This window comes from Hyla sarda, chromosome 2, assembly GCF_029499605.1.
Source record: "Hyla sarda isolate aHylSar1 chromosome 2, aHylSar1.hap1, whole genome shotgun sequence".
Lineage (NCBI taxonomy): Eukaryota > Metazoa > Chordata > Amphibia > Anura > Hylidae > Hyla > Hyla sarda.
In genome coordinates, this window is record NC_079190.1 from 98,374,641 (window position 1) to 98,397,817 (window position 23,177).

Below are 23,177 nucleotides of genomic sequence, written 5' to 3' on the forward strand. Positions count from 1 at the left end.
ATGTGGATCGCCGAGATGGAGGGAGCTCTGAGCTCCGCCCAGAGAAGGATCTTGGAGACCTCGGCCATTGCCGCTGAGCTGCGTGTGCTGTCCTGGTGATTGACATATGCCACAGCTGTGTACATGAACAAGACGGTCCTGGAGAAGGCGCTGGCAATGACGGAGGCAAAGGTAGATTGCCCTGAGTTCCAGGATGTTGATGGGGAGAAGAGCTTCCCGGGAGGACCAAAGGCCCTGGACCGTCTGGTCTCTGAAGACTCCTCCCCAACCGCTGACACTGGCATCCATCGTGATGACCTGCCAGTGGAGGGGAAGAAAGGTTCGCCCCTGACGAAGAAGAGGGGACCGAAGCCACCACAGGAGGGACTGGCGAGTCCTAGATGGAAGAATGATCCTGTGATTGAGGGATAGCGGAGACTTGTCCCACCGGGACAGAAGAGAAGTTTGAAGAGGACGAAAATGAAACTGGGCGAAAAGGAACGGCTTCCATGGCCGCCACCATCCGACCTATGTCTTCCATGGAAACTGGAACAGGACGCCAGAGAATCCGAACTCCTGATAATAGAGCAAGGTGCTTGTCCCGCGGAAGCAGAATCTGGGCGGTCGCCATGTCTATTTGGAGTCCCAGGAAGATTAGTGACTGGGTGGGAGTCAGGTTGGACTTGTGCTGATTGACTACCCAGCCGAAACAGGACAAGGTCTGAAGAGTGAGACTGCGACTCCTGATTCTGGGCCCTGGTTGGAGCCTTGACCAGGAGGTCGTCCAGGTAGGGAATTACGGACAAACCCCGTGCTCACAGGATGGCAATCACTGCCGCCAGAAAGAAAAAAAGAGAGAAATAAAAGGGAGAGAAAATTCTAACGATACATCCCTAAACTCAAAAATAAGAAAAATAAGCGACCAGGTCTGGAGAACTCCAGGCCTTTGTCTGCCTCCTACTGACACTAAGCTAAAACTGATTAGCTGAGGTGCCTGCGGGCATGTATATCCTGCTGAGAGGGGTTGACTTTTCTTGTTCTAGTGTCAAGCCTCCTAGTGGCAGCAGCATATACCCACAGTTTCTGTGTCCCCCAATGGAGCTGATCGAGAAAAAAAAACACTGTTCTCTAGACTTTATGAGCAGAACATCAGGGATCCAATGCTAAAACCCTTAATTATCAGATCTTATTACTAGGGGTAGCTTCTGAAGCAGTCACATTTTGAAGTCAATGAACATCCATTTCATGCATGGTCACAAAGAGTCCTGACTCTGACTTAAGTGAGAGGAACAGATCTATTATTATGTCCATGAACTATCATACATCAAATAGGGGTTATAAGAGGTGGACAAAGGGATAAGTGCCACTCTGAATGCGATTTTGGTGTTATATGACCGAAAAGGCATGACAACAATTTTAAACATGGCTGACTTAAAGAAAATAGCTCATGAGTAAAAAACGTATCCTCTATCCGCCGAATCCCTGGGGGTCCGTGCGCTGGGGCCCCCCCGCATTATCCTGTATGGGGCCCCAGTTCTCCCCTGGATTGGCACATTCGAAGCTCGAAGCAGGGGCCGCTATGCCCCTCCATATTTCTCTATGGGACAGCCAAAGATAGCTGATCGACTCTCCCATAGAGATATATGGAGGGGGCGTTGTGGCCCCTGCTTCGGGCGGGGGTCGTCATGTGCAGCTTGACGTCATGTGCAGTTTTTTTTCATGAGCTTTCTCCTTTAATTTAAGATGGGACAGCTTAACATTGGTTGTCTAAAACCATTGTTGGTTGTTAAAGAGCTTGGATGAAATTGTCCTTCATCAACTGTAATGTGTATAGTTGCTTTTGCTAGTAGACTTGGTTTACTTGTATCTTTACATAAAATATCACCTGATGCTCTGTCTTAGCTGGTAGATCTTGGGAGGCTTGCTTCCGTATAGCTGCTGGCTGAATAGCATTGCTTGCCAGAGTGGCTATAATCTGTCCTTGGGCGTTTAATAAAAGCTGGGGAGTTACAGCCTGCACAAGATTTGGAGCTGATATGGCAGCTGCTGCGGCACCCGCGGTGATCCCTGGTGAATTTAGCAACCACGGGAGAGTGCCAATAACCTGTGAGACAAATGAACATTATTTTTACATGTAATGTTAGATAAAAGTGACCGAAAATAACATTAATTCAATTTATCTATAGTTTCTAAAAGTTGAATACGGTAAAATTCAAGACAGCAACTGAAAGTACATCTACAGTCAATGAAATAAAGATGATCAGATTACAGCTACTATAAAGAGGAGACTAATCCATGGCATATCTTTCTGCCATGGCTGCAGCAAAACCACCAGGGGAAATGTGTATGGCTGTAAATAGTGGGACTGTTGCACAAAAGGGAAAAATGGTGTAGATAAATGTATAGATTTTAGAACATGCATTATCAATAGGCATTTAAAGGGTTATTCCAGGGAGAAAAAAATTTTTTTTATATCAACTGGCTCCAGAAAATTAAACAGATTTGTAAATTACTTCTATTAAAAAATCGTGATCCTTCCAATAATTATCAGCTGCTGAAGTTGAGTTTTTCTTTTTTGTCTGCAGTGCTCTCTGCTGAAATCTCTGCTTGTCTCGGGAACTGCGCAGAGTTGAAGAGGTTTGCTATGGGGATTTGCTTCTACTCTGGACAGTTCCCGAGACAGGTGTAATCAGAGAGCACTTAGAAAAGAACAACTCAACTTCAGCAGCTCATATGTACTGAAAGGATTAAGATTTTTTAATAGAATTCATTTACAAATCTGTTTATCTTTCTGGAGTCAGTTGATATATATATATATATATATATATATATATATACACATGTCACCCAGCCTGAGGTAGGTGAGTGTTTAGGGACCCATCCGATAAGAGGCCACCTCCGCGTGGTGGATGGGGGACACGTTTTGATCAAAAAGTGCGCTAAGAGCCTCCATTTTGTTGACCAAGTGTGCTGCTGCCATTTTCTTTTTTTACATGTTTTGTACTTGCCACAGCAGCGTGCACCCGTGTATTGGGTTTAGGTGCTGGCTACATTTTCAGTTTTTTTTCTTTGCTGTGCAAATTTGGGGGGAGTGGCTCCCTCTGTAGCCGTGCATCCCCTCCCCTATTTTCACAGGAGGTGGTTTGGATCGTTAGTGGATCCAACATGTCACCCAGCCTGAGGTAGGTGAGTGTTTAGGGACCCATCCGATAAGAGGCCACCTCCGCGTGGTGGATGGGGGACACGTTTTGATCAAAAAGTGCGCTAAGAGCCTCCATTTTGTTGACCAAGTGTGCTGCTGCCATTTTCTTTTTTTACATGTTTTGTACTTGCCACAGCAGCGTGCACCCGTGTATTGGGTTTAGGTGCTGGCTACATTTTCAGTTTTTTTTTCTTTGCTATATATATATATATATATATATATATATATATATAAAAAACTTTTTTCCTGGATAGCCCCTTTAATTCAGTAACACAACATAGGGTATGTATTATGTAATAAAACAACTGATACGTACTGTGTGAGCCATGATATACACGCCTATGTATTGATCTACACTAACCCATTAAGCCATGTGTGTTATAGAATGTTCTTTTTATATATAAAAATTAAGTAATTCTGGTGCCGACAAATGATTTTATGTATTCCCTCAGAAGGTGCAAATATTTTAAGTCATCTTTCAATAAAGAATGATGTTTTATGATGTTTCTTTCAAAATCAGTGAAATTATATGAATTAAAAAAGGAAAAATTAAGGACATATAATTTTTGAGTGACATGTAACAGCAGTACTTGCCTGGCCCTGAGCATTGGTTATAATCTGGCTAGTGATGCCCTGTACTCCAGGAATAGCATTAGCAATAATAGGGGCAGCAGCTAGAGAGTTTAGCAGCTGAGTTTGACCTCCTATTGATGCTGCACTGATCTGGAAAAAAAAAACACAATAATAATAAAAATAAAAATAATAGCACATATAAAAAACAGAAACAACAATAGTTCTAAAAGAATCACAAAAGATCAACAATCCACTTACCTTAAAGGAGATATTGGCTTGGACATTTGGCTTGTTAAGGGGAACTCTTTAGCATATATTTTTTCTTAATCAAATTTAAAGTGTTTGTGTTATTTAAATAAACTTTTGGCAAGTCCCACAGACATTTAAAGTTTAAATCCATCGGGGTCTCAGTGCTGAATACCCCTCTGATCATTAGATCTAGTCAGGAGAAGAACTCAACAGTGCTCTTCAATTCCTGGCTTACTGTTAGATCCATCTCATGTCATTAGACTTCCAATGGAACCAGTCTCCTGCAATCAGTCAAATGGAGAGCGTAGTCAGGGAGTAAACTGCAGTCACATTTCTCCCCGATATATTTCGAGAGTTTTTGGGGTCGCACTGAGACTTTGTACGATCTAAACTTTGGACATGCCTGTGCAACGTGTCAAAGGTTTTTTTAAATGACACAAGATCTTTAAAGGTTCTGTAAAGTACTAGTTGCAGTATTATTTTGTATTGGTTAATAACAAGAATGTTTCTGTAAGTTACAGATATGAAAATAAAGATTCAACCTGACTGCAGTATCATGTGCCTAGGAGACTATTATGAAAATGCCACAACATATGTTTATCCTCTGCAAAATATTTTATTTTACAGAGGATACTGTGCTATGTTAAGCATTTAATGCAAAAGAGAACATTCTGTTACAAATGGATTTGGTGGCTAAATAAAAATTAACACATAAATTTAAAATCATTAGTCAGGCAGCATATGGAATATTGTGTACAGTATTGGGCACCTGACATAGCAGAGCTGGAGTGGGTTCAAAGGTGGGCAACAAAAGCAATAAATGGAATGCATAAACTCTAGGAACATAGTTATGGTTAAACTAAGACATACATTCACCTAATCCAATTTATATTATTTCAGAATGAATCCCTGAAGCAGCAATCTATCTTCAGTAATCTAATAGTTACTATGTGGAACCATCATTACTTTCAAGAAAGGCTTTCAGGCCCTCTGCAAACACTTTCACTGAATTAGCCATGAAAACATCAAGTAGCAGAAGTCCCATAGTCTAATTGCTCTTGCTATACAGGACCCCTTCAAAATTGATGTAAAAAACATTTTTTCCTTTAGATGTACTAGATAGAAACCTAAGTACTTTATGCCCAGAAAGATTATCAAAATTCTGGTCACTTAGTTTGGAAAGACAGCTTATAGGTGGTCTAACAACTATGTACAAATAGAGCTGTGCCTCAGGGATATAACTATAACAAGGCGGCATCCTCTGCCAATTCATTAGAAGCATATCGGAAGTTACACACTGATTCATTCTATTTTTGATATTTTGGATTCTGAATTAATTTTACCTAAGATGAAGATAACTTGCTTCTGCTGTGTGAGTTTTTTTTTTTTTTTTTGCAATCAACTGTACAGGATTTATAGGGTGACTATATTAACTAGGCTGAACTAGATTGACCCTTACTAAGTAAAAAGCAGTAGAGTTAAAAAAAAAGAGTTATGTTTTTATTAATGGCAATGTGATCTACTTCAGAACAGAGGTTCGCCTTCAGAAACAGTACTTTATATGGTAATCGTCAAGAGAGTCATGCTTCCTGAACCAGAGGAAGCATGAAACAAGAACAGGCTCCCTCATTAAAGTGACTAGAACTTACTCTGATATCATGAAGCTTTCCAGAGACTTCAGTTTAAAAATGAGCTGGAAATAAGGTGAAAAGTCATCTCAAAGGTCCCTGCTGGCCTCTCCCCATCATGCTGAGCTTGACTGACAGGTCTCTACCTACTTGTGTATTGGGAGGAACCCGTTATTCCAGCCCATCAGGACACATTTTTGAGAGTGACAGTTCACATAACTTTTCTTCCTGTACACTGCAGTGATTTAGAGTATATAATTGCTGGTTAAGAGGGAACATGTCCCTGTTTCATGCTGCTTGTCATCTGAAGTGTGTGATAGGTTCATTTTAAGGTAGTCAGCAGTAGGAGCCCTTGTCCTTTAAATCTGTCTGCAGACCTCAGGATGCAGTTAGTAGTGAAGGGGGGATACCTTTCATCAAAACGCCCACCGGAAGTAAAGTGACATGTGCCACTCCCCCTTTTCTAACTAGGCCACTTCCCCTTTCATCACTAGGCCACACCCCCGTCCCACACCCCCTTTCTCCCATATGCACTGACGTAGTCTCCTAAATGGATGTGAATGTTTATAGTGTGGGACCCCCTCACCCCGAGTAATATGTACCCCCTTCCCTGCATACAGGGCCAGCTTTAGACTAAGTGTGGCCCTGGGCAAAAATAAAAATGGGGGCCATGGGGCCCATGACCAAAGATCACCATGTTGAATTGTGCTGCATCTCAGCTGAAGGCCATAACACAAATGCATTATAGGGTCCAAATCTAAGCTCTATTGGGGGACATTCATGAAAACTGTGCAGAGGATCAGTGGTAGAGTTGCCCATAGCAACCAATCAGAGGCCTTTTTAAAAATGAGAGTAGCATCCTCTACATAGGCTTTCATAAATCTTCCCCATAGTGAATATTTTTTGTTTAAAGCACAACTGTCCCATAAAAATAGGTCAATAACCTGTCAGCACAGCACAAGCCGATCACTGGTATACTGTAGCCATACATTTGTTGTGGAACTCCTTGTCTTCTATGGTGTAAAAATGACTTATCTACAGTTGCCAAAAGTCAGAGAGGCGTAGTCAGGGATCTGCAATCTCTTTTCCGACATCACAGCACCGCCCCGGGACAACTCACTGACTGAGAAAGAAACAGAGCCGCATGCCAGTCAGACTGGGGCGGTGCTGTGACGCAGGAGAAGAGAGGCTTGGCAGGCCCGGGGCATTGTACATCCCTGGCCACTCCTCTCTGACTTTTGGCAACTCTGGGTAAAAGTAATTTTTACAGCATAGAAGACACAAAGTGCAAAAACAGAGAGATGGCTGCAGTATACCAGTGATGAGCTCGTAGGTTGCAGTATACCAGTGATGAGCTCGTAGGCTGCAGTATACCAGTGATGAGCTTGTAGGCTGCAGTATACCAGTGATCAGCTCATAAGCCGCAGTATACCAGTGATCAGCTCGTAGGCTGCAGTATACAAGTGATCAGCTCGTAGGCCGCAGTATACAAGTGATCAACTCGTAGGTCGCAGTATACAAGTGATCAGCTCGTAGGGTGCAGTATACCAGTGATCAGCTCGTAGGCCGCAGTATACCAGTGATCAGCTTGTAGGCTGCAGTATACCAGTGATCAGCTCGTAGGCTGCAGTATACCAGGGATCAGCTCGTAGGCCGCAGTATACCAGCGATCAGCTCGTAGGGTGCAGTATACCAGTGATCAGCTCGTAGGCTGCAGTATACCAGTGATCAGCTCATAGGCTGCAGTATACCAGTGATCAGCTCATAGGCTGCAGTATACCAGTGATCAGCACATAGGCTGTGCTGATGGTTATTGACTTATTTTTATGCGACAGTTGCGCTTTAACCATTAAAATAAATTAGACCCTAAAACACTCCTGTATTGTGGCCATGTTAGAGCAACTCTCACCTGAACAGCAGTCATAGCATACAGGACTAAAAATCGAATCGGTAGGATCAGAACACTGGAACCCCTGGGTGATCACATGATCCCATGTTACTCCACTCATTCTCTATGGGGTCTCTATACATGTGAGTGCAGCGATCAGCAATGTTTATAAGTCCCATAGAGAACAAATGGAGCTGCAGGTGATCATGTGCTGCTGCTCCATTCATTTGGAGAATAAGGGACCTCTCTTCTCATGATCGGTGGTGGTCCCAGGGGTCAGGTCTCACCGATCAGATGTTCTGTGTATTGGTGATGAACTTTGGTGTACAGACCCCAGACTAGACCAAAAGACCTCCCCCCTCCAGAAATTGCTCCCCATGGCCCTCTCTCATATATACTGTTCTGTATGACCACATATCTCACATATACTGCTCTGTATGACCCCTATCTCACATTTACTGCTCTGTATGACCCCTATCTCACATATACTGCTCCGTATGTCCCCCTATCACATATATACTGCTCCCTATGACCCCCTACCACATATATACTGCTCCCTATGACCTCCATCACATATACACTGCTCTCTATGACCTCCTATCACATATACTCTTCTCCCTATGGCCCCCTATCACATATATACTGCTCCCTATGGCCCCCTATCACATATATACTGCTCCCTATGACCCCCTATCACATATATACTGCTCCCTATGACCTCCTATCACAGATACACTGCTCTCTATGACCTCCTATCACATATATACTGCTCCCTATGACCCCCTATCACATATATACTTCTCCCTATTACCCCCTATCACATATATACTGCTCCATATGACCTCCTATCACATATATACTGCTCCCTATGACCCCCTATCATATATATACTGTTCCCTATGACCGCCTATCACATATATATACTGCTCCCTATGACCTCCTATCACATATATACTGCTCCCTATGGCCCCCTTCTCCAGTTACACTGCTTCCTATGCTACCCATATACTGCTACTTATACCCCCATATATTGCTAACTTTACCCCCTATATACAGTTTATATGCCCCTCATCACATGTACTGGTCTCCCCACTTGCCTCACAGCCCCCTCCCCCATGCTTTTCCCTATTACCTCCTCCTCCTTTTTGTACACTGTATGATAAAGGACCTGCAATGACATCAGGAAGGTCCTTTACCATAAAGTGTGAGTGTCTATTCTGCTCTGTGGGCTCTCTGAAGCCTGGGCTCCCACAGCGCTACTCTCACATTACTGTAGTCTGCTGCAATTTGCATAAAATCGTGGCATTTTTGCAACGCTTTTTCGCAAATCCTGGCAAAATGCAGTAATGTTCCTCTAGAGTTAAGGGGGCCCTTTTGGACATGGGGCCCTGGGCAATTGCCCAGGTTGCCCCCCCTAAAACCGGCCCTGCATAGCTTGGCCCCTTTTTCTTCCACATTCAATGACGTAGTCTCTTAAATGGATGTGAATGTTTATAGTGTGGGGCCCCAGTGTAATATGTGGACATGTCCAGCAGCAGACTAAAATGCTTCTACGGCAGCTGTTCTCGCTTCTGTCATTTTTCACAGTATACAATGAATACTTGATGCTATACTACGCGCCTTGTGCTATAATTAACAAACATCTGGTATGCATTTAGCTCTCTGTCATTTCTTACCAAACATTTTACAATATGCCCCATTCCTAAAACTAGATAAAAAGTTAAAAGAGGTAAACGTTGCATTTATAATATAGAGCCCTACACACCTTATTGAAAAAAAGATTTGCGGCGTGATGTATCTCTTGATTTCTATAATATGTTTAGCTATATAAATAATTATTCTATGAAATGTGCTTGAACATATGATTAGTTCTATTAACAAAGATTTATAAACCCATCAGACATAACATTAATACCACCGCCTAATATTGTGTACCATCATCTGTAACAGCAATACCACCCTCTAATATTGTGTCCCAGCAGCCATAACATTAATACCACCACCTAATATGTTTCATCAGCCATAACATAATTACCATCTCCTAATATTGTGTCCCATGATCTATAATATTAATAACACTGCCTAATTTTGTGTCCCAGCAGCTATCATAGTAATACCCCTGCCTAATATTGTATCTCTAGGTTGAACTCAATGGCCTCTTGTCTTTTTTCAACCTTACAAACTGTTACTATGTTTCCCTTTGGAGCATTCTGGGTTTTGTTTTTCTTTCTTTGTAAACCATGATATTCTCAAAGTTCACAACTTACAGTTATTTTTCAGTGCTCTATAAGCGTTTTAGGTACTGTATACTAGGGCTGCAACGATTAATCGATGTAATCAATTAAAATCGATAACGGGATTCGTTGTCGACAAATCCCGTTATCAAATAATCGCCCGATTCGTTGTCTGCCGTCAGTGGCGGCAGTGAATGAATGAAGCCGACATGTCCCGCATATAGGCTACATTCATTCGTTTATTCACCGCCGCCCGACATGTCCCCGCTGCTACCCTGCTCCTAGTGACATCAGCGCAGCACCAGGACGTGCTGCTCATCTCCGTCGGGTAGAGATGAGCAGCAGAAAATAGGCATGTCCCGGCAGTGCGCTAGGAGCAAGGCAGCGGCGGGGACATGTGGGGCGGTGACGGAAGCAGGGCCCCCCTTTAGACCGCACTTTAGACCGCAGCCCCCACCCTTGTAGACAGCTCACCTACAGCTGTCCTCTGTCGGGGCTGCCGTTCCGCTGCACAGTTCTAGCGTCCGCATCACGTTGTCCTATGGAGGAGCATGTGACATACACGTCACTCCACTCCTCCCCTGCGCCCGGCGTAACGTTATGGAGGAAGAAGAGTGACGTGTGTGTCACATGGTCCTCCATAGGACTACATGATGCGGACGCTAGAACTGTGCAGCGGAGGGGCAGCCCCGACAGAGGACAGCCATAGGTGAGCTGTCTACAAGGGTGGGGGCTGCTCTGTAAAGGGGGCCCTGCTGTCTATAAGGGTGGGGGCTGCGGTCTAAAGGGTGGGGGCTGCGGTCTAAAGGGGGGCGCTGCTCTCTAAAGGGGGGCCCTGCTGTCTGTAAGGGTGGGGGCTGCGGTCTAAAGGGGGGCCCTGCTGTCTACAAGAGTGGGGCTCCGGTCTAAAGGGGGGCCCTGTTGTCTACAAGGGTGGGGGCTGCTCTCTAAAGTGGGGCCCTGCGGTCTAAAGGGGGGGCCCTGCTGTCTAAAGGGGGGGCCTGCCTGCTGCCTAAAGGGAGGGCCTGCCTGCTGTCTAAAGGGGGGCCCTGCTGTCTAAAGGGGGGGGGGGGGGGTCCTGCTGTCTAAAGGGGTCTGTAAAAGCAATGGACTGCAGTCTGCACATACACGTGTATAGAAGTGCTATATTAAAAAAAATAAAGTTAAAAAAAGTACATTTACTGCTCCCCAATAAAAATTAGCTCCCCCTTTTCCTATTGCTATACAAAAAAGTAAAATAATTTTTTCTTTTACATATTTGATACTACCGTCTGTTTTTTAATAGTTCAGACAGTTACCCATGCGGCATTATCAAATTTACGCTGGTTTCTGTACAGTATCATTAATAATGACAGCAACATAAATAAAAAAAATCCAAAATTGCTGCTGTTTGGTCACATCACATGCTAGAAACTTTTAATATGGTCATTGTACATAGTTTTTCAAGTAGAATCAGCTGAACCCCTTTTTGGGGGGGGGCATTTTGAAATTTTTCCGATTAATCGATAAAATAATCGACAACTAATCGATTATTAAAATAATCGTTAGTTGCAGCCCTACTGTATACATGACAAAGATTCATAAAAATATTACCTCCAATAAAATACATCGCAACCAGGAATTGTTCCAAACGTAAGGAAAAAATATATGCAATCATACAAATATTACTAACATAAACTAAAAGAAAACACTATATTGATTATGTACTATAATTATAATACATAAATTATGCCATTTATTATTAATAGTGACAGTAATAATAATAACAGGACATGTATGAACACATAGTAAATATAGAGTAGATGTATTTTAGGCTTCTGAGTCAAAGTATTTACATGAACAGGTCCCATTCATTTTATATAAAACCTGATTTTATACAATAAAAGGGTTGCTAGAGAACGCAAATAAGTAATATAGACAAAATAAATCTGAGGCCTGGAACTCATCTCTGGGAATTATACAAGCTCACATTCTATAATGAAGTTACTACCAATATAATTACAAAAACCTACATAATTAAGACCACCCAATATATGTAACAATACTGGAAAAAATAGCATCAAAGAAAAAAAAACAAGGGTCCAATACCCAAAATGCATAACCTACAAAATAGACCCCATATATTAACACTATCAAATAAAGAATAAACACATGTGTGCCACAATCAATACATTTTATTAGTACAGAAAATTAAACAACTAGACCCCCCATAAAAACATATAACACTAGGACATGATTAAAAACACAGTGGTGGGGGAACACTGACATGAGCAGAATAAATATAGTAATCAATGTAAAGTGTGCCTAAATGCAACATATAACACACATGGCAGTATATATGCATGTAAAGTGCAGTAGAATCACAAGAATGATGTCAAAGTGCAGGCAATGTGCATATATAGCAGCCACAAGTAAACAATTTATAGCATGCACCAAAATATATGTAAAAGTTATCTGAAGGTACTATAAAGAAAGACACAGTGATAATGTCATATAGATTGCATCTTGCCCTATAAATGCAGTAGCATTGTAAATAAAGTGCTGCTGCCATGTGATAACACATATACTGACCAGGTAGAAATAAAGCACTCGTCGCAGTGTTCCCCCACCTCTCACTCCAACGCGTTTTGTCCTGCTTCATCCGGACGAAGCGTGGCAAAACGCGTTGGAGTGAGAGGTGGGGGAACACTGCGACGAGTGCTTTATTTCTACCTGGTCAGTATATGTGTTATCCACATTGTTTTTTTTTACATTTACATCATTTACCATATGGGATACATAATGTTATATTTTAATAGTTCGTACAATTACGCACCCAACGTTACTAATTATGTAGGGGTTAATGTGTGTCTTTTAAACTTTTATTCAAACTTTTTTTTTCTTTTTTTATACTTTATTAGACTTTTAGGAGGAATCATTAGATTCCTCATACAGATCAATAGAGTTCTACTGAACTCCATTGATCTGTGTGCTCTGTGATCCATTGATAGAGCCTAGTCCAGCCAGGCTCTATCAATGACAGAGCCACGGGACACCAGAGGATGCAGTGGTAAGCCCTCCGGCTACCTCTATAGTGGATCGCCCCCCCGCGATCGCGCTGCAGGGGGCGGTCCACCCCACTAGCCCACCAGGGAGCATTCACATGTCCCTTTAGACGCCACTGTCAGCTTTGACAGCGGCAATCTAAAGGGTTAATAGCCAACCGCGGCATGCTGGCTATTAGTGGTGGCCCCCGGCTACTGAAATCAGCTGGGGGCTGCAGAGTATGGAGTGGGCAGGAGTCGGGAGCCCCCTCCATACAGACTGTTGAGCGCTGCCGTGCCCTGCTTGCACGAAGACGGGCTAAGGGCCAGAAAAATTCCCCTGCCAGGCACCCGAAACTGCATGTCCCAGGCGCCGGGCGATAGGAATTTCACATCTCTGAATGCTATAGAGCAACTATTGTAAACTTTTATACTGCCTCCAGTTTCTTCATGGTGTGGCCCTACACATTGCTACAGAGCGTATGTGTAGGGAGAAGCCACTAGCTTATAGTCATGTGGCTCAGGACCTCTAGAGAATGCAGCCTGTTGTTTATTAGTGAAAGTGCAGTAAGTATGAGGTCAGCCTTTGTGAGAATACCAAATAATTGTGCAGTGTTTAGAGCCAATTCAGTGCTACAGTGTAAATGACGAGAAGGAAATTGCTTCATGTCTCTGGAGGTGTATCGTGGGTCCTGTGATGTTCGTTCATGATGTGATGTTGGCCATGATTGGCAAAACATGAAATACTTTTCCTCTAGTACTTACTAGTACTGTATGTGTTCATACATGTCCTATTAATATTACTGTCACCGACAATGATAAATGCCACTATTTATCATGTACTATATAACATCATTATTATTATTTTTATTATAGTATTTTCTTTAAGTTTATGTTACTATATCTTCTACGATTGGACACATTTCTTTTACTTACAATAGGCACAGTGCCCATTTGCCCTGGATATTACTTGGTTAGCACAATATTTTCATGAATCTTTGTTATGTATATAGTACCTGAAACACTTATGGAGTGGGTGCATAATAAATGTAACTATAAATTGTGCACTGTGAAAGTATTTACCTTTGAGTATGTCCAAACATCACAAATTTGAAATGTGTTGCAGGACTTGGTCTCTGTGATGGTTAAATCCATGCACGTATTGTATAAACAAACTATTCAGCTGTATTGATGGATTATCAGAATTTATCTACATGTGTAAATAAACCATAAGGCCTCAAAGATCTAATGGAATGTTGTGTGCATTTCTCAATTAATTTATTCCTTTTTGTTCTCGTATTGTTTTCCTATCAGCTAGTTTGGGACAAACTTCAAATGGCACCTAGGAATATTCCTGGAATTTTGGTTATTATTTTAGCCAAAATTAAGAGTGGAATTAGCCTGACTGTAATTAACAAATAAAGCAAAACAGAAAAATGCTCAAAATAATAGACTCATTGCTAAACCCCAGCAGATTTGTGTGATGTTTATTTTAGAAATTAAACTCTACTATTGTAGTTTAAAACTACAGCTGTAAAATGACAAACACTAGCAATGTAGCTCACTTGGTCTACTACTATAACATACACTCTCAGTCCTTGTATGTTTGAATTGACCCCACCTGACATAGATAGCTACATTGAACATGTGTAACCTGACAGTTCATCAGAACATTACATGTTACTGGGAGCCTAAGAATATACCATGATTTTCAGCACTGCCAGGCAATTATATTGGTAGTAACTTCATTATAGAATGTGAGCTTGTATAATTCCCAGAGATGAGTTCCAGGCCTCAGATTTATTTTGTCTATGTTACTTACTTGCGTTCTCTAGCAACCCTTTTATTGTATAAAATCAGGATTTATATTAAATGAATGGGACCTGTTCATGTAAATACTTTGACTCAGAAGCCTAAAAAACATCTACTCTATATTTACTATGTGTTCATACATGTCCTGTTATTATTATTACTAGGGATGTCCCGTTACCGTTTGCATGGTATCGGTGACTCGTTTAATGTCCCCGATACCAAGGCCGATACCTGCTGCACTGCGGCCGTCAAATGCCCCGCTCCGCTGCCCTGTTCTGCTGTCCACATCCCCGTTCTGCCGTCCACATCCCCGTTCTGCCGTCCACATCATGGCATCCTATAGAGGAGCATGTGACACAGACGTCACTCCACCTCCTCCACTCCGCCCAGCGTTAGGGTGCATTCGCGTTATAGGTGCATTCTTGTGGAATTCCACGAGTGGAACTCCGCGAGCGAAACCCGTTCACACTGCGGAATTTCCGCGGCGGACAATTCCGCCGCTGAAATTGTTCCGCGCAAAGAAAGAACATGTTCATTCTTTGCGCGGATTCCGCAAGCACAGCATAGCCGTCAATGGTGACGGCTCAGTGCCCCGCGGCCCTAGCGCCGAAGCACCTCCGGCGGCGGCGGCCGCCAGGCGGAGTCTCCACTCGCGAGAATTCCGTAGTGTGAACAGGGCCTAATGCTACGGAGGAAGAAGAGTGACGTGTATGTCACATGATCCTCCATAGGCAGCGGAGCGGCAACCGCAGGTGAGCAACTACAGTGGGGGCGCTGTCTAGAAGGGGTGAACTGTCTACAGGGCCACCTGCTGTTTACAAGGGGGCACTGTCTATAAGGGGGGGGGGGGAGCGCTGTTGTTTACAAGGGGGCACTGTCTACAACGGGGGCCTGCTGTTTACAAGGGGGCACTGTCTAAAAGAGGGGGGCCTGATGTTTACAAGGGGGCACTGTCTACAAGGGGTGGGGGCCTGCTGTTTACAAGGGGGCACTGTCTACAAGGGGGGGTTGCTGTTTACAAGGGTGTACTGTCTACAAGGGGGGCCTGCTGCTTACAAGGGGGCACTGTCTACAAGGGAGGGCTGCTGTTTACCAGTTGGCACTGTCAACAAGAGGGGGGCCTCCTGTTTACAAGGGGGGCACTGTCTACAGGGGGGGGGCTCTGCTGTTTACAAGGGGGCACTGTCTAAAAGGGGGGTCTGCTGTTTACAAGGGGGCACTGTCTACAAGGGGGGGGGGTTGCTGTTTACAAGGGGGCACTGTCTACAAGGGGGGCCTGCTGCTTACAAGCGGGCACTGTCTACAAGGAGGGGCTGCTGTTTACAAGTGGGCACTGTAAACAAGAGGGGGGCCTCCTGTTTACAAGGGGGCACTGTCTACAGGGGGGGGGGGGCTGCTGTTTACAAAGGGGCACTGTCTAAAAGGGGGGTCTGCTGTTTACAAGGGGGCACTGTCTACAAGGGGGGGCCTGCTGTTTACAAGGGGGGCACTGTCTACAAGGGGGGGGGGGCAGCTGTTTACAGGGGTGCTGCTAATAATGTCTTCAACTATCTATCCTACCTACAAGGGGATACTACCTACTATTAAAGGCAATCTTACAGCAGAGTCACCTGCACTAACTTCAATTTATATGTAGATGTGCAGGTGACCCGGTTTCTACCGCTGCTCACCATGTGAACATCAACGCAATCGCTCTGGAGACATCGGTCTCAACGCCAATGCAAATTCCCTGTTCTGTCCAATGGAGAAGAGAGAAATCTTGGCTCATACTACAGCAGCCGCCTCCATTGTACACAACAAGGAACCCACACATCAGCACAGTAAGCAGCGCCAGAAACCGTGTCACCTTGGTGTCAGATTCCCTTTAAAATAAAAGTACTCGTAATTGGTATTAAAGTACTAGAATTAAAGTATCGGTACTCGTACTCAGTCTTAAAAAAATTGTATCGGGACATCCCTAATTATTACTGTCACTGACAATAAATGGCATTATTTATGTATTATTATATAACATCATCAATATAGTATTTTCTTTTAATTTATATGTTAGTAATATTTGTATGATTGGATACATTTTTTCCTTACATTTGGAACAATTACTGGTTGCGATGTATATTATTGGGGGTGATATTTTTCTGAATCTTTGTCATGTATACAGTACCTAAAGCGCTTATAGAGAGGTGTAAAATAACTGTAACTGTAAGTTGTGACCTTTGAGAATATAATAGTTTCGAGTTCAACCTAGAGACACAATATTAGGCAGTGGTATTAATATTATAGCTCATGGGACACAATATTAGGAGATGGTAATTATGTTATGGCTGATAAAACATATTAGGCGGTGGTATTAATGTTATGGTTGCTAGGACACAATATTAGAGAGTGGTATTCATGTTATTTCTATTAATAGAACTAATCATATATTCAAGCACATTTCATAGAATATTTATTTATATAGCTAAACGTATTATAGAAATCAAGGGATGCAACGCTCCGCAAATCTCTTTTTCAATAAGGTGTGTAGGGCTCTATAGTACAAAAGCAACAATTACCTCGTTTAACTTTTTATCTAGTTTTAGGAATGGGGCATATTGTAAAATGTATGGTAAGAAATTACAGAGAGCTAAATGCATACCAGATGTTTGTTAATTATAGCACAAGGCGCGTAGTATAGCATCAGCATTTATTGTATACTGTGAAAAATGACAGAAGCGAGAACAGCTGCCGTAAAAGCATTTTAGTCTGCTGCTGGACATGTCCACATATTACACTGGGGCCCCACACTATAAACATTCACATCCATCTAGGAGACTATGTCAATGAATGTGGGAGAAAGGAGGACGAAGCTATGCAGGGAAGGGGGTACACATTGCTGGGGGTGAGACCCACACTATAAACATTCATATCCATTTAGGAGACTACATGAGTGAATGTGGGAGAAAAGGGGGCGAAGCTATGCAGGAAATGGGGCGTGGCCTAGTGATGGGAAGGGGGGAATGGCCTAGTGAGGCTCTGTTTGGAAAAGGGGGCGTGGCACCTTTCACTTTACTTCCGGTGGGCAGTTTGACGAAAGGTATCCCCCCTTCACTACTGCTGTTTACTACAGATTGAAACATGTCAAAAGACAATAGACTGTAGTTGTCAAAATACAACCTGACTCTTCTAAAATATTTGGCAGGCCTACATATTTATTACTGAAACACGCTACTAAAGATAGCTATTCTGAATAACAACATTAATGGAATTGATGCTTTCTCACTACCATTTTTGATACTGAACGTGAAGCTGTTGCATTATTTTAATAAGTAAACTGGACTGATCTGGCCTGACTCACTGACTCATCAACGCCCAGCCTAAACCCTTGGACCTAGAAAGCTGAATTTTTTCACAAGTGTTGTTTTTAAGACGTAAAATGTATTTTATGGACAATGGTAATGCTCCATTTTCTGAATAGTGTCTTTTACCTCTGGGATTCTCTGGTAAAATGTTATGACATGCATGCACATACTTACAATAGCTGGATTAAAAGTAAAGCTTGCTGGCTGGACAGTAATATGGGTCTGTGGTTCTGCTTTGGCTACATTACTGGACACCATGGCTGTTGGGGCTTGCAGAGTTGTTGGGACCTGTAGTGCTGCCTGTGGCTGTACAGCAGCCTGTAGTGCAGCTTGGGCTTGAACTGCTGGCTGTGCCTGGTAAACAGTCTGGATGGCTGGAGCTGCCTGAACGGGAGTTTGTAAGGCAGTATTCAAGACTGATGCTGCTGTAAAAACATGAAAAAAATTGCTTATAATTTGTGCACCATCTATGCATCACTATATAATCCAGACTTAGTACACAGGGACTTGTGTAAAATATGTAGTAATCAAACAACATCAAATTGAAAATGGGCTGTTCCATTCTTGTGCAGCAATTGTTTGTGAAAATGTTACTGCTTCATATATTAGATCTTAAATATTAGACCTATATTATTATTATTATTATTATATATTATTATTATATATTGTGACCTTGCCTATAGCCACAATAGTCTGTGTTTACTTAACTAGTGCAGACTAAAAGATGAATGAAACAAGGGTATTCTTTATTATAATCTTCTTAAAATCCATTGGCACAGTTAGTAAAAATCAAATTATACCTCTAATAGGAGTACAATTAGATTTTCACCAACAGTGCCGACGGATTTTTAGATTATAATAAAAATGCATTTTAACTGATACCTCCTCACTAGATCGTACCCTTGTTTGATTCAACACAACGGCTTTTGTGGAAGTTGGATGAATGCGTTGTGGAGACTTTGTTCGGCTGGGACAGGTGAGCTGGTTTCTCTCCTATTAAAGGGGTAATCCAAAGGAAAACATCTTATCCCCTATCCGTGCCGGATGACTGGCGACTACAGCCACCACGCCTCTGTTCTTGTTATTTTTGGGGGACCTAGCATTCTGACCGCCTCACCCATAAGCTTATGAAGCTATCTTATAGATAGGTGATGACTTTCAATCTTGGGATAACCTCTTTAAATAAGCTTGTTGTGTGATAAAATAAAAATACGCCATATTTGTAATTCCTCAACAACAGTTAGTATCTATATAGAGGAAAAAAAACAGCAGAGCTTTTCATGGGATAGTAGTCCTTAAAAATATGGATCTATTCTTAAATGCTGGTGGGACAATAGTGGCAAGCTCGCTCACTTTTTGTGGTTGTGTGCCAGACACAACCACCTATGACAGCATGTAGTAATGGTGCAGCCACCTCGGTATCGGTAGTCAGGAAGCCTTGGCCGATCGTTGAAGCATCAGATGGAAGGGTGTAGAAAATCTGCAAGGTCTCGGCACAATCCGTTAGATAAAATCACAATGCGTGATGTGTAGGTAAAAAGTCCATTTATTATATAACAGGAAAAACAGACGCGTTTCGAGGCCCAAACAGCCTCTTTCTCAATGTTACAAATGGTATGTACAAACAGTATATAGATAGTGTGCTTTAAAAAGGACAAAAAGGCTCTAAAAACAAATTGGTGCTTGATACCTGATGTCAGCTCTCCTGCCAGAAATGCAGGAGAGTTACATGTTGTGTAAACAGTGTCAGATAATATTATGTTAACAATTAATACATATAAAGTGCAGAAATCTATGTTGAGGTCCTGCAGTGTGTCCCTGTGACCCCTGCAGTGTCGGCAACTAGCGCCGTGCAGGGGGATATCAGGGCAAAGGAGCGATCGGTTCCGTGTCCTGCACGGAGTTAGTTGAATGAGCTGTCAGTGCACGTCCGTAGTGAGGCTGTGGAGCCGGGTAACTAGGAACGCTAGAGTTCACGCAAGTTCAACACAGGTTTCTGCACTTTATATATACTAATTATCAACACAATATTATCTGACACTGTTTACACAACCCGTCACTCTCCTGCATTTCTGGCAGGAGAGCTGACGTCAGGCATCAAGTACCAATTTGTTTTTAGCGCCTTTTTGCCCTTTTAAAGCACACTGTCTCTACTTTTTGCACATACCATTTGTAACATTGAGAAAGAGGCTGTTCGGGCCTCGAAACACGTCTGTTTTTCTGGTATATAATAAATGGACTCTTTACCTACACATCACGCATTGTGATTTTACCTAACGGATTGCGCTGAGACCTCGCGCATTTTCTACACCCTTCCATCTGATGCCTCAACAACAGTTAGCACACTTCTATTTATTGCGGCAATGATGTCTCCAACACATGACCAAAGCAGATGCTGCTGCAATTATTGGTACAGATAACATGCCATTGCTGCAGTGGGGTAAACAAAGATCATCTGGGGACAAGTATTACCTCTTAAATATCTACTGCAGCAGCTTAGAAGTTTAATAGATGGCAAATGATTGTTTTTTGCTGATATAGTTTTGACAGATAAAAAAAAAAAAAAAAAAAAACCTTGTTTATCTTCTACTCATTTTCCTGTCTAAAAAAGGGATGTGTGGACAACAGATGGTAAAAGTAAAGAGCTGCACAAACAACTCAATGATCATTTGAATAGGCCTACCTGCACAATAACTGAACCGTGTGTCAACACTTAAAATCTTATGGAAGTTGCCTTTGCATGCTATTCTGCCTTGAGGAAGTGGCGAATCTTAAGCATATGTTTTGGTACTTTGCAGCCTTGACTACCTTTTCGAGGGAAGTATTTGATCTTGTAGCACAAGTTTATGATGTCCACTTACCCTGCCATCCTGAAGTTGGGTTACTGGGATACACAGAACAAGCAGACAGGACAAGCTTTAAAAAATTTGCGATAGCGAAAATCCTGTACCATACGCGTAAAGCTATACCTAGTCATTGGTTGCATTGGAAAACCTCAAGAAATTAAGCCAATTATTAACGCCCTGACAGTAGAATCCTACAGGAGAGGTGTATTTGCTGCAAGAGGAGACCTCCCCAGCTTAGTTTGATAAACCATGGGGGCATGCCCTGGTTTGCTGGGTAGGTTAACTACTAGTGTCCCTTGGTTTGTACAGGTTGGGGGAGGGTAAGTAATGCTAACTTAGTTTTTGTCATTTTGCCTTGACTATGTTTTGTGTGTGTGTGTGTGAGTGTGTGTGTGGGGGGGGGGGTAATGGGAAAATGTGCTGTTTTCACTACCTTGGTTTGGCTGTATACTGTTTTTTTAAGCAATGAAGAGATGTGATTAAAAAAAATTGTCTGGGCCAATAGCTTTCAGAGTCTTCTTACCTTGCAGGTTTGCTAGAGGCAGTTTGAACAGTCCACCAGCAGGTGGAGTAGCAGCTAATCCAGGAATAGTGGCTAGAGTTGCAGTGGGGAAATTCCAGACAGCCAGGCCCTGTTGACCAGCCACTTGACCAGGAATAGTGATGGGGATTAAAACAGGTTGACTAACCGCCCCTGTGGGAGCCATTACCCCAGTGACAAGTGTTGCTATATTTTCCTGAGTCAAGACCTGAAAAGTAAAAAAAAAAATAATTTTTACATTTCATTGAGAAACTTGATTGAGCTTATTTAGTCCTTAAATGGGCACTGTCAGATACAAAAACTTTTGATATGTTGTAAAGCATGCAAAACCAATAGGTTTTGCAATTGCTTTCATTAGAACATTTTTTAGTCAAACAATTCCCCCCCCCCTGCCTGCTTGAACACATACTAGTCCTTCTGTGTCCATGCGTCATGGACACACTTCCTTGATTGACAGCTGAGAGTGAAGGCTCACAGCTGGAGGAAAAATCCTCCCACTGTCAGCTTGTGTCCCGCTACTGTCAGTGAGGACAAGCTGGGAGTTGTAGTTTTGCTAATGTTAGGGGAGATGTGAGCAGACAGCATACTGAGGGAGGGGCGGAGACCTGCACAGTGAGGCCACGCCCCCTCCCTTTGAGAGGAATTCAGACTAGTGAGCCAAGTTTAAAGTGTAATAAAAAAAATAGATAAAGGTGCTAGACACATAACAATTTGATGTACATGGTAAGGATTAGGTACTGAGTGATGTTTACAAAAAAAAAAAAAAAGTTTTTTTGTTGGCTCCGACGGGTACGCTTTAACCTGTTAACGACCATCGACGTCTATACTCGTCCAATGGCCGTTAACGGCCGGCCCCCAGCTCATTCCTGTAGCTAGGGGGGCGGCGTTAATAGCCGACATGCCGCGGCCGGCTATTAACCCTTTAGATCGCGGCTGTCAAAGGTGACAGAGGCGTCTACAGGTGCCTGTATCCCATCCCTGGTGGTCCAGTGGGGTGGATCGCCCCCCCCCCCCCGCAGTGTGATCGCTGGGGGGGGGGGGGGGGGAGGGGGCGATCCACTGTGGAGGTAGCCTGAGGGCTTACCTCTCCTTCCACAGCGGCTCCTGCGCTCTGAATTGATACATTTATGAAACCATATTGATCTGTATGAGGAATCAAATGATTCCTCCTAAAAGTCACCTAAGGGGACTAAAAGTGTAAAAAGTTTAAAAACACACACATTAACCCCTTCCTTTAAATTAAATCACCCCCCTTTTCTATATAAAAAATATATAAACATAATAAAAATAAACATATGTGGTATCGCCGCATGAGTATATACATATATATATATATATATATATATATACACACACACACAGACACACACACACTGGGGCAAAAAAGTATTTAGTACCAATTGGGCAAGTTCTCCCACTTAAAAAGATGAGAGAGGCCTGTAATTTTCATCATAGGTATACCTAGAAACATAGAATGTGTCGGCAGATAAGAAACATTTGGCCCATCTAGTCTGCCCAATAATCTGAATCCTATCAATAGTCCATGGTCCTATCTTATATGAAGGATAGCCTTATGTTTATCCCATGAATGTTTAAAGTCCTTCACTGTATTTGCAGCTACCACTTCTGAAGGAAGGCTATTCCATGCATCTACTACATTATTTGGTCAATAACAAAAGTTCATATCAATACTTTGTTATATACCCTTTATTGGCAATGACAGGTAAAATGTTCTTCACAAGGTTTTCTCACACTGTTGCTGGTATTCTGGCCCATTCCTCCATGCAGATCTCCACTAGAGCAGTGATGTTTTGGGGCTGTCGCTGGGCAACACAGACTTTCAACTTCCTCCAAAGGTTTTCTA

At 42.6% G+C, this 23,177-nt stretch overlaps 1 protein-coding gene across 5 annotated transcripts in view; it reads right to left on the reverse strand.

The window, feature by feature from the left end:
* The window catches only part of POU6F1 (POU class 6 homeobox 1), a 222,811-nt gene that overhangs the window by 22,500 nt on the left and 177,134 nt on the right, over window positions 1-23,177 (reverse strand). For all 5 annotated transcript variants that reach the window (XM_056562662.1, XM_056562658.1, XM_056562659.1 and 2 more), the window contains 4 exons: window positions 21,296-21,521; window positions 18,101-18,351; window positions 3,776-3,904; window positions 1,865-2,083 (listed from right to left, as the gene is read on the reverse strand). In XM_056562662.1, the coding sequence (XP_056418637.1) occupies window positions 1,865-2,083; window positions 3,776-3,904; window positions 18,101-18,351; window positions 21,296-21,521 (825 nt within the window). The remainder of the gene's footprint in view (window positions 1-1,864; window positions 2,084-3,775; window positions 3,905-18,100; window positions 18,352-21,295; window positions 21,522-23,177) is intronic.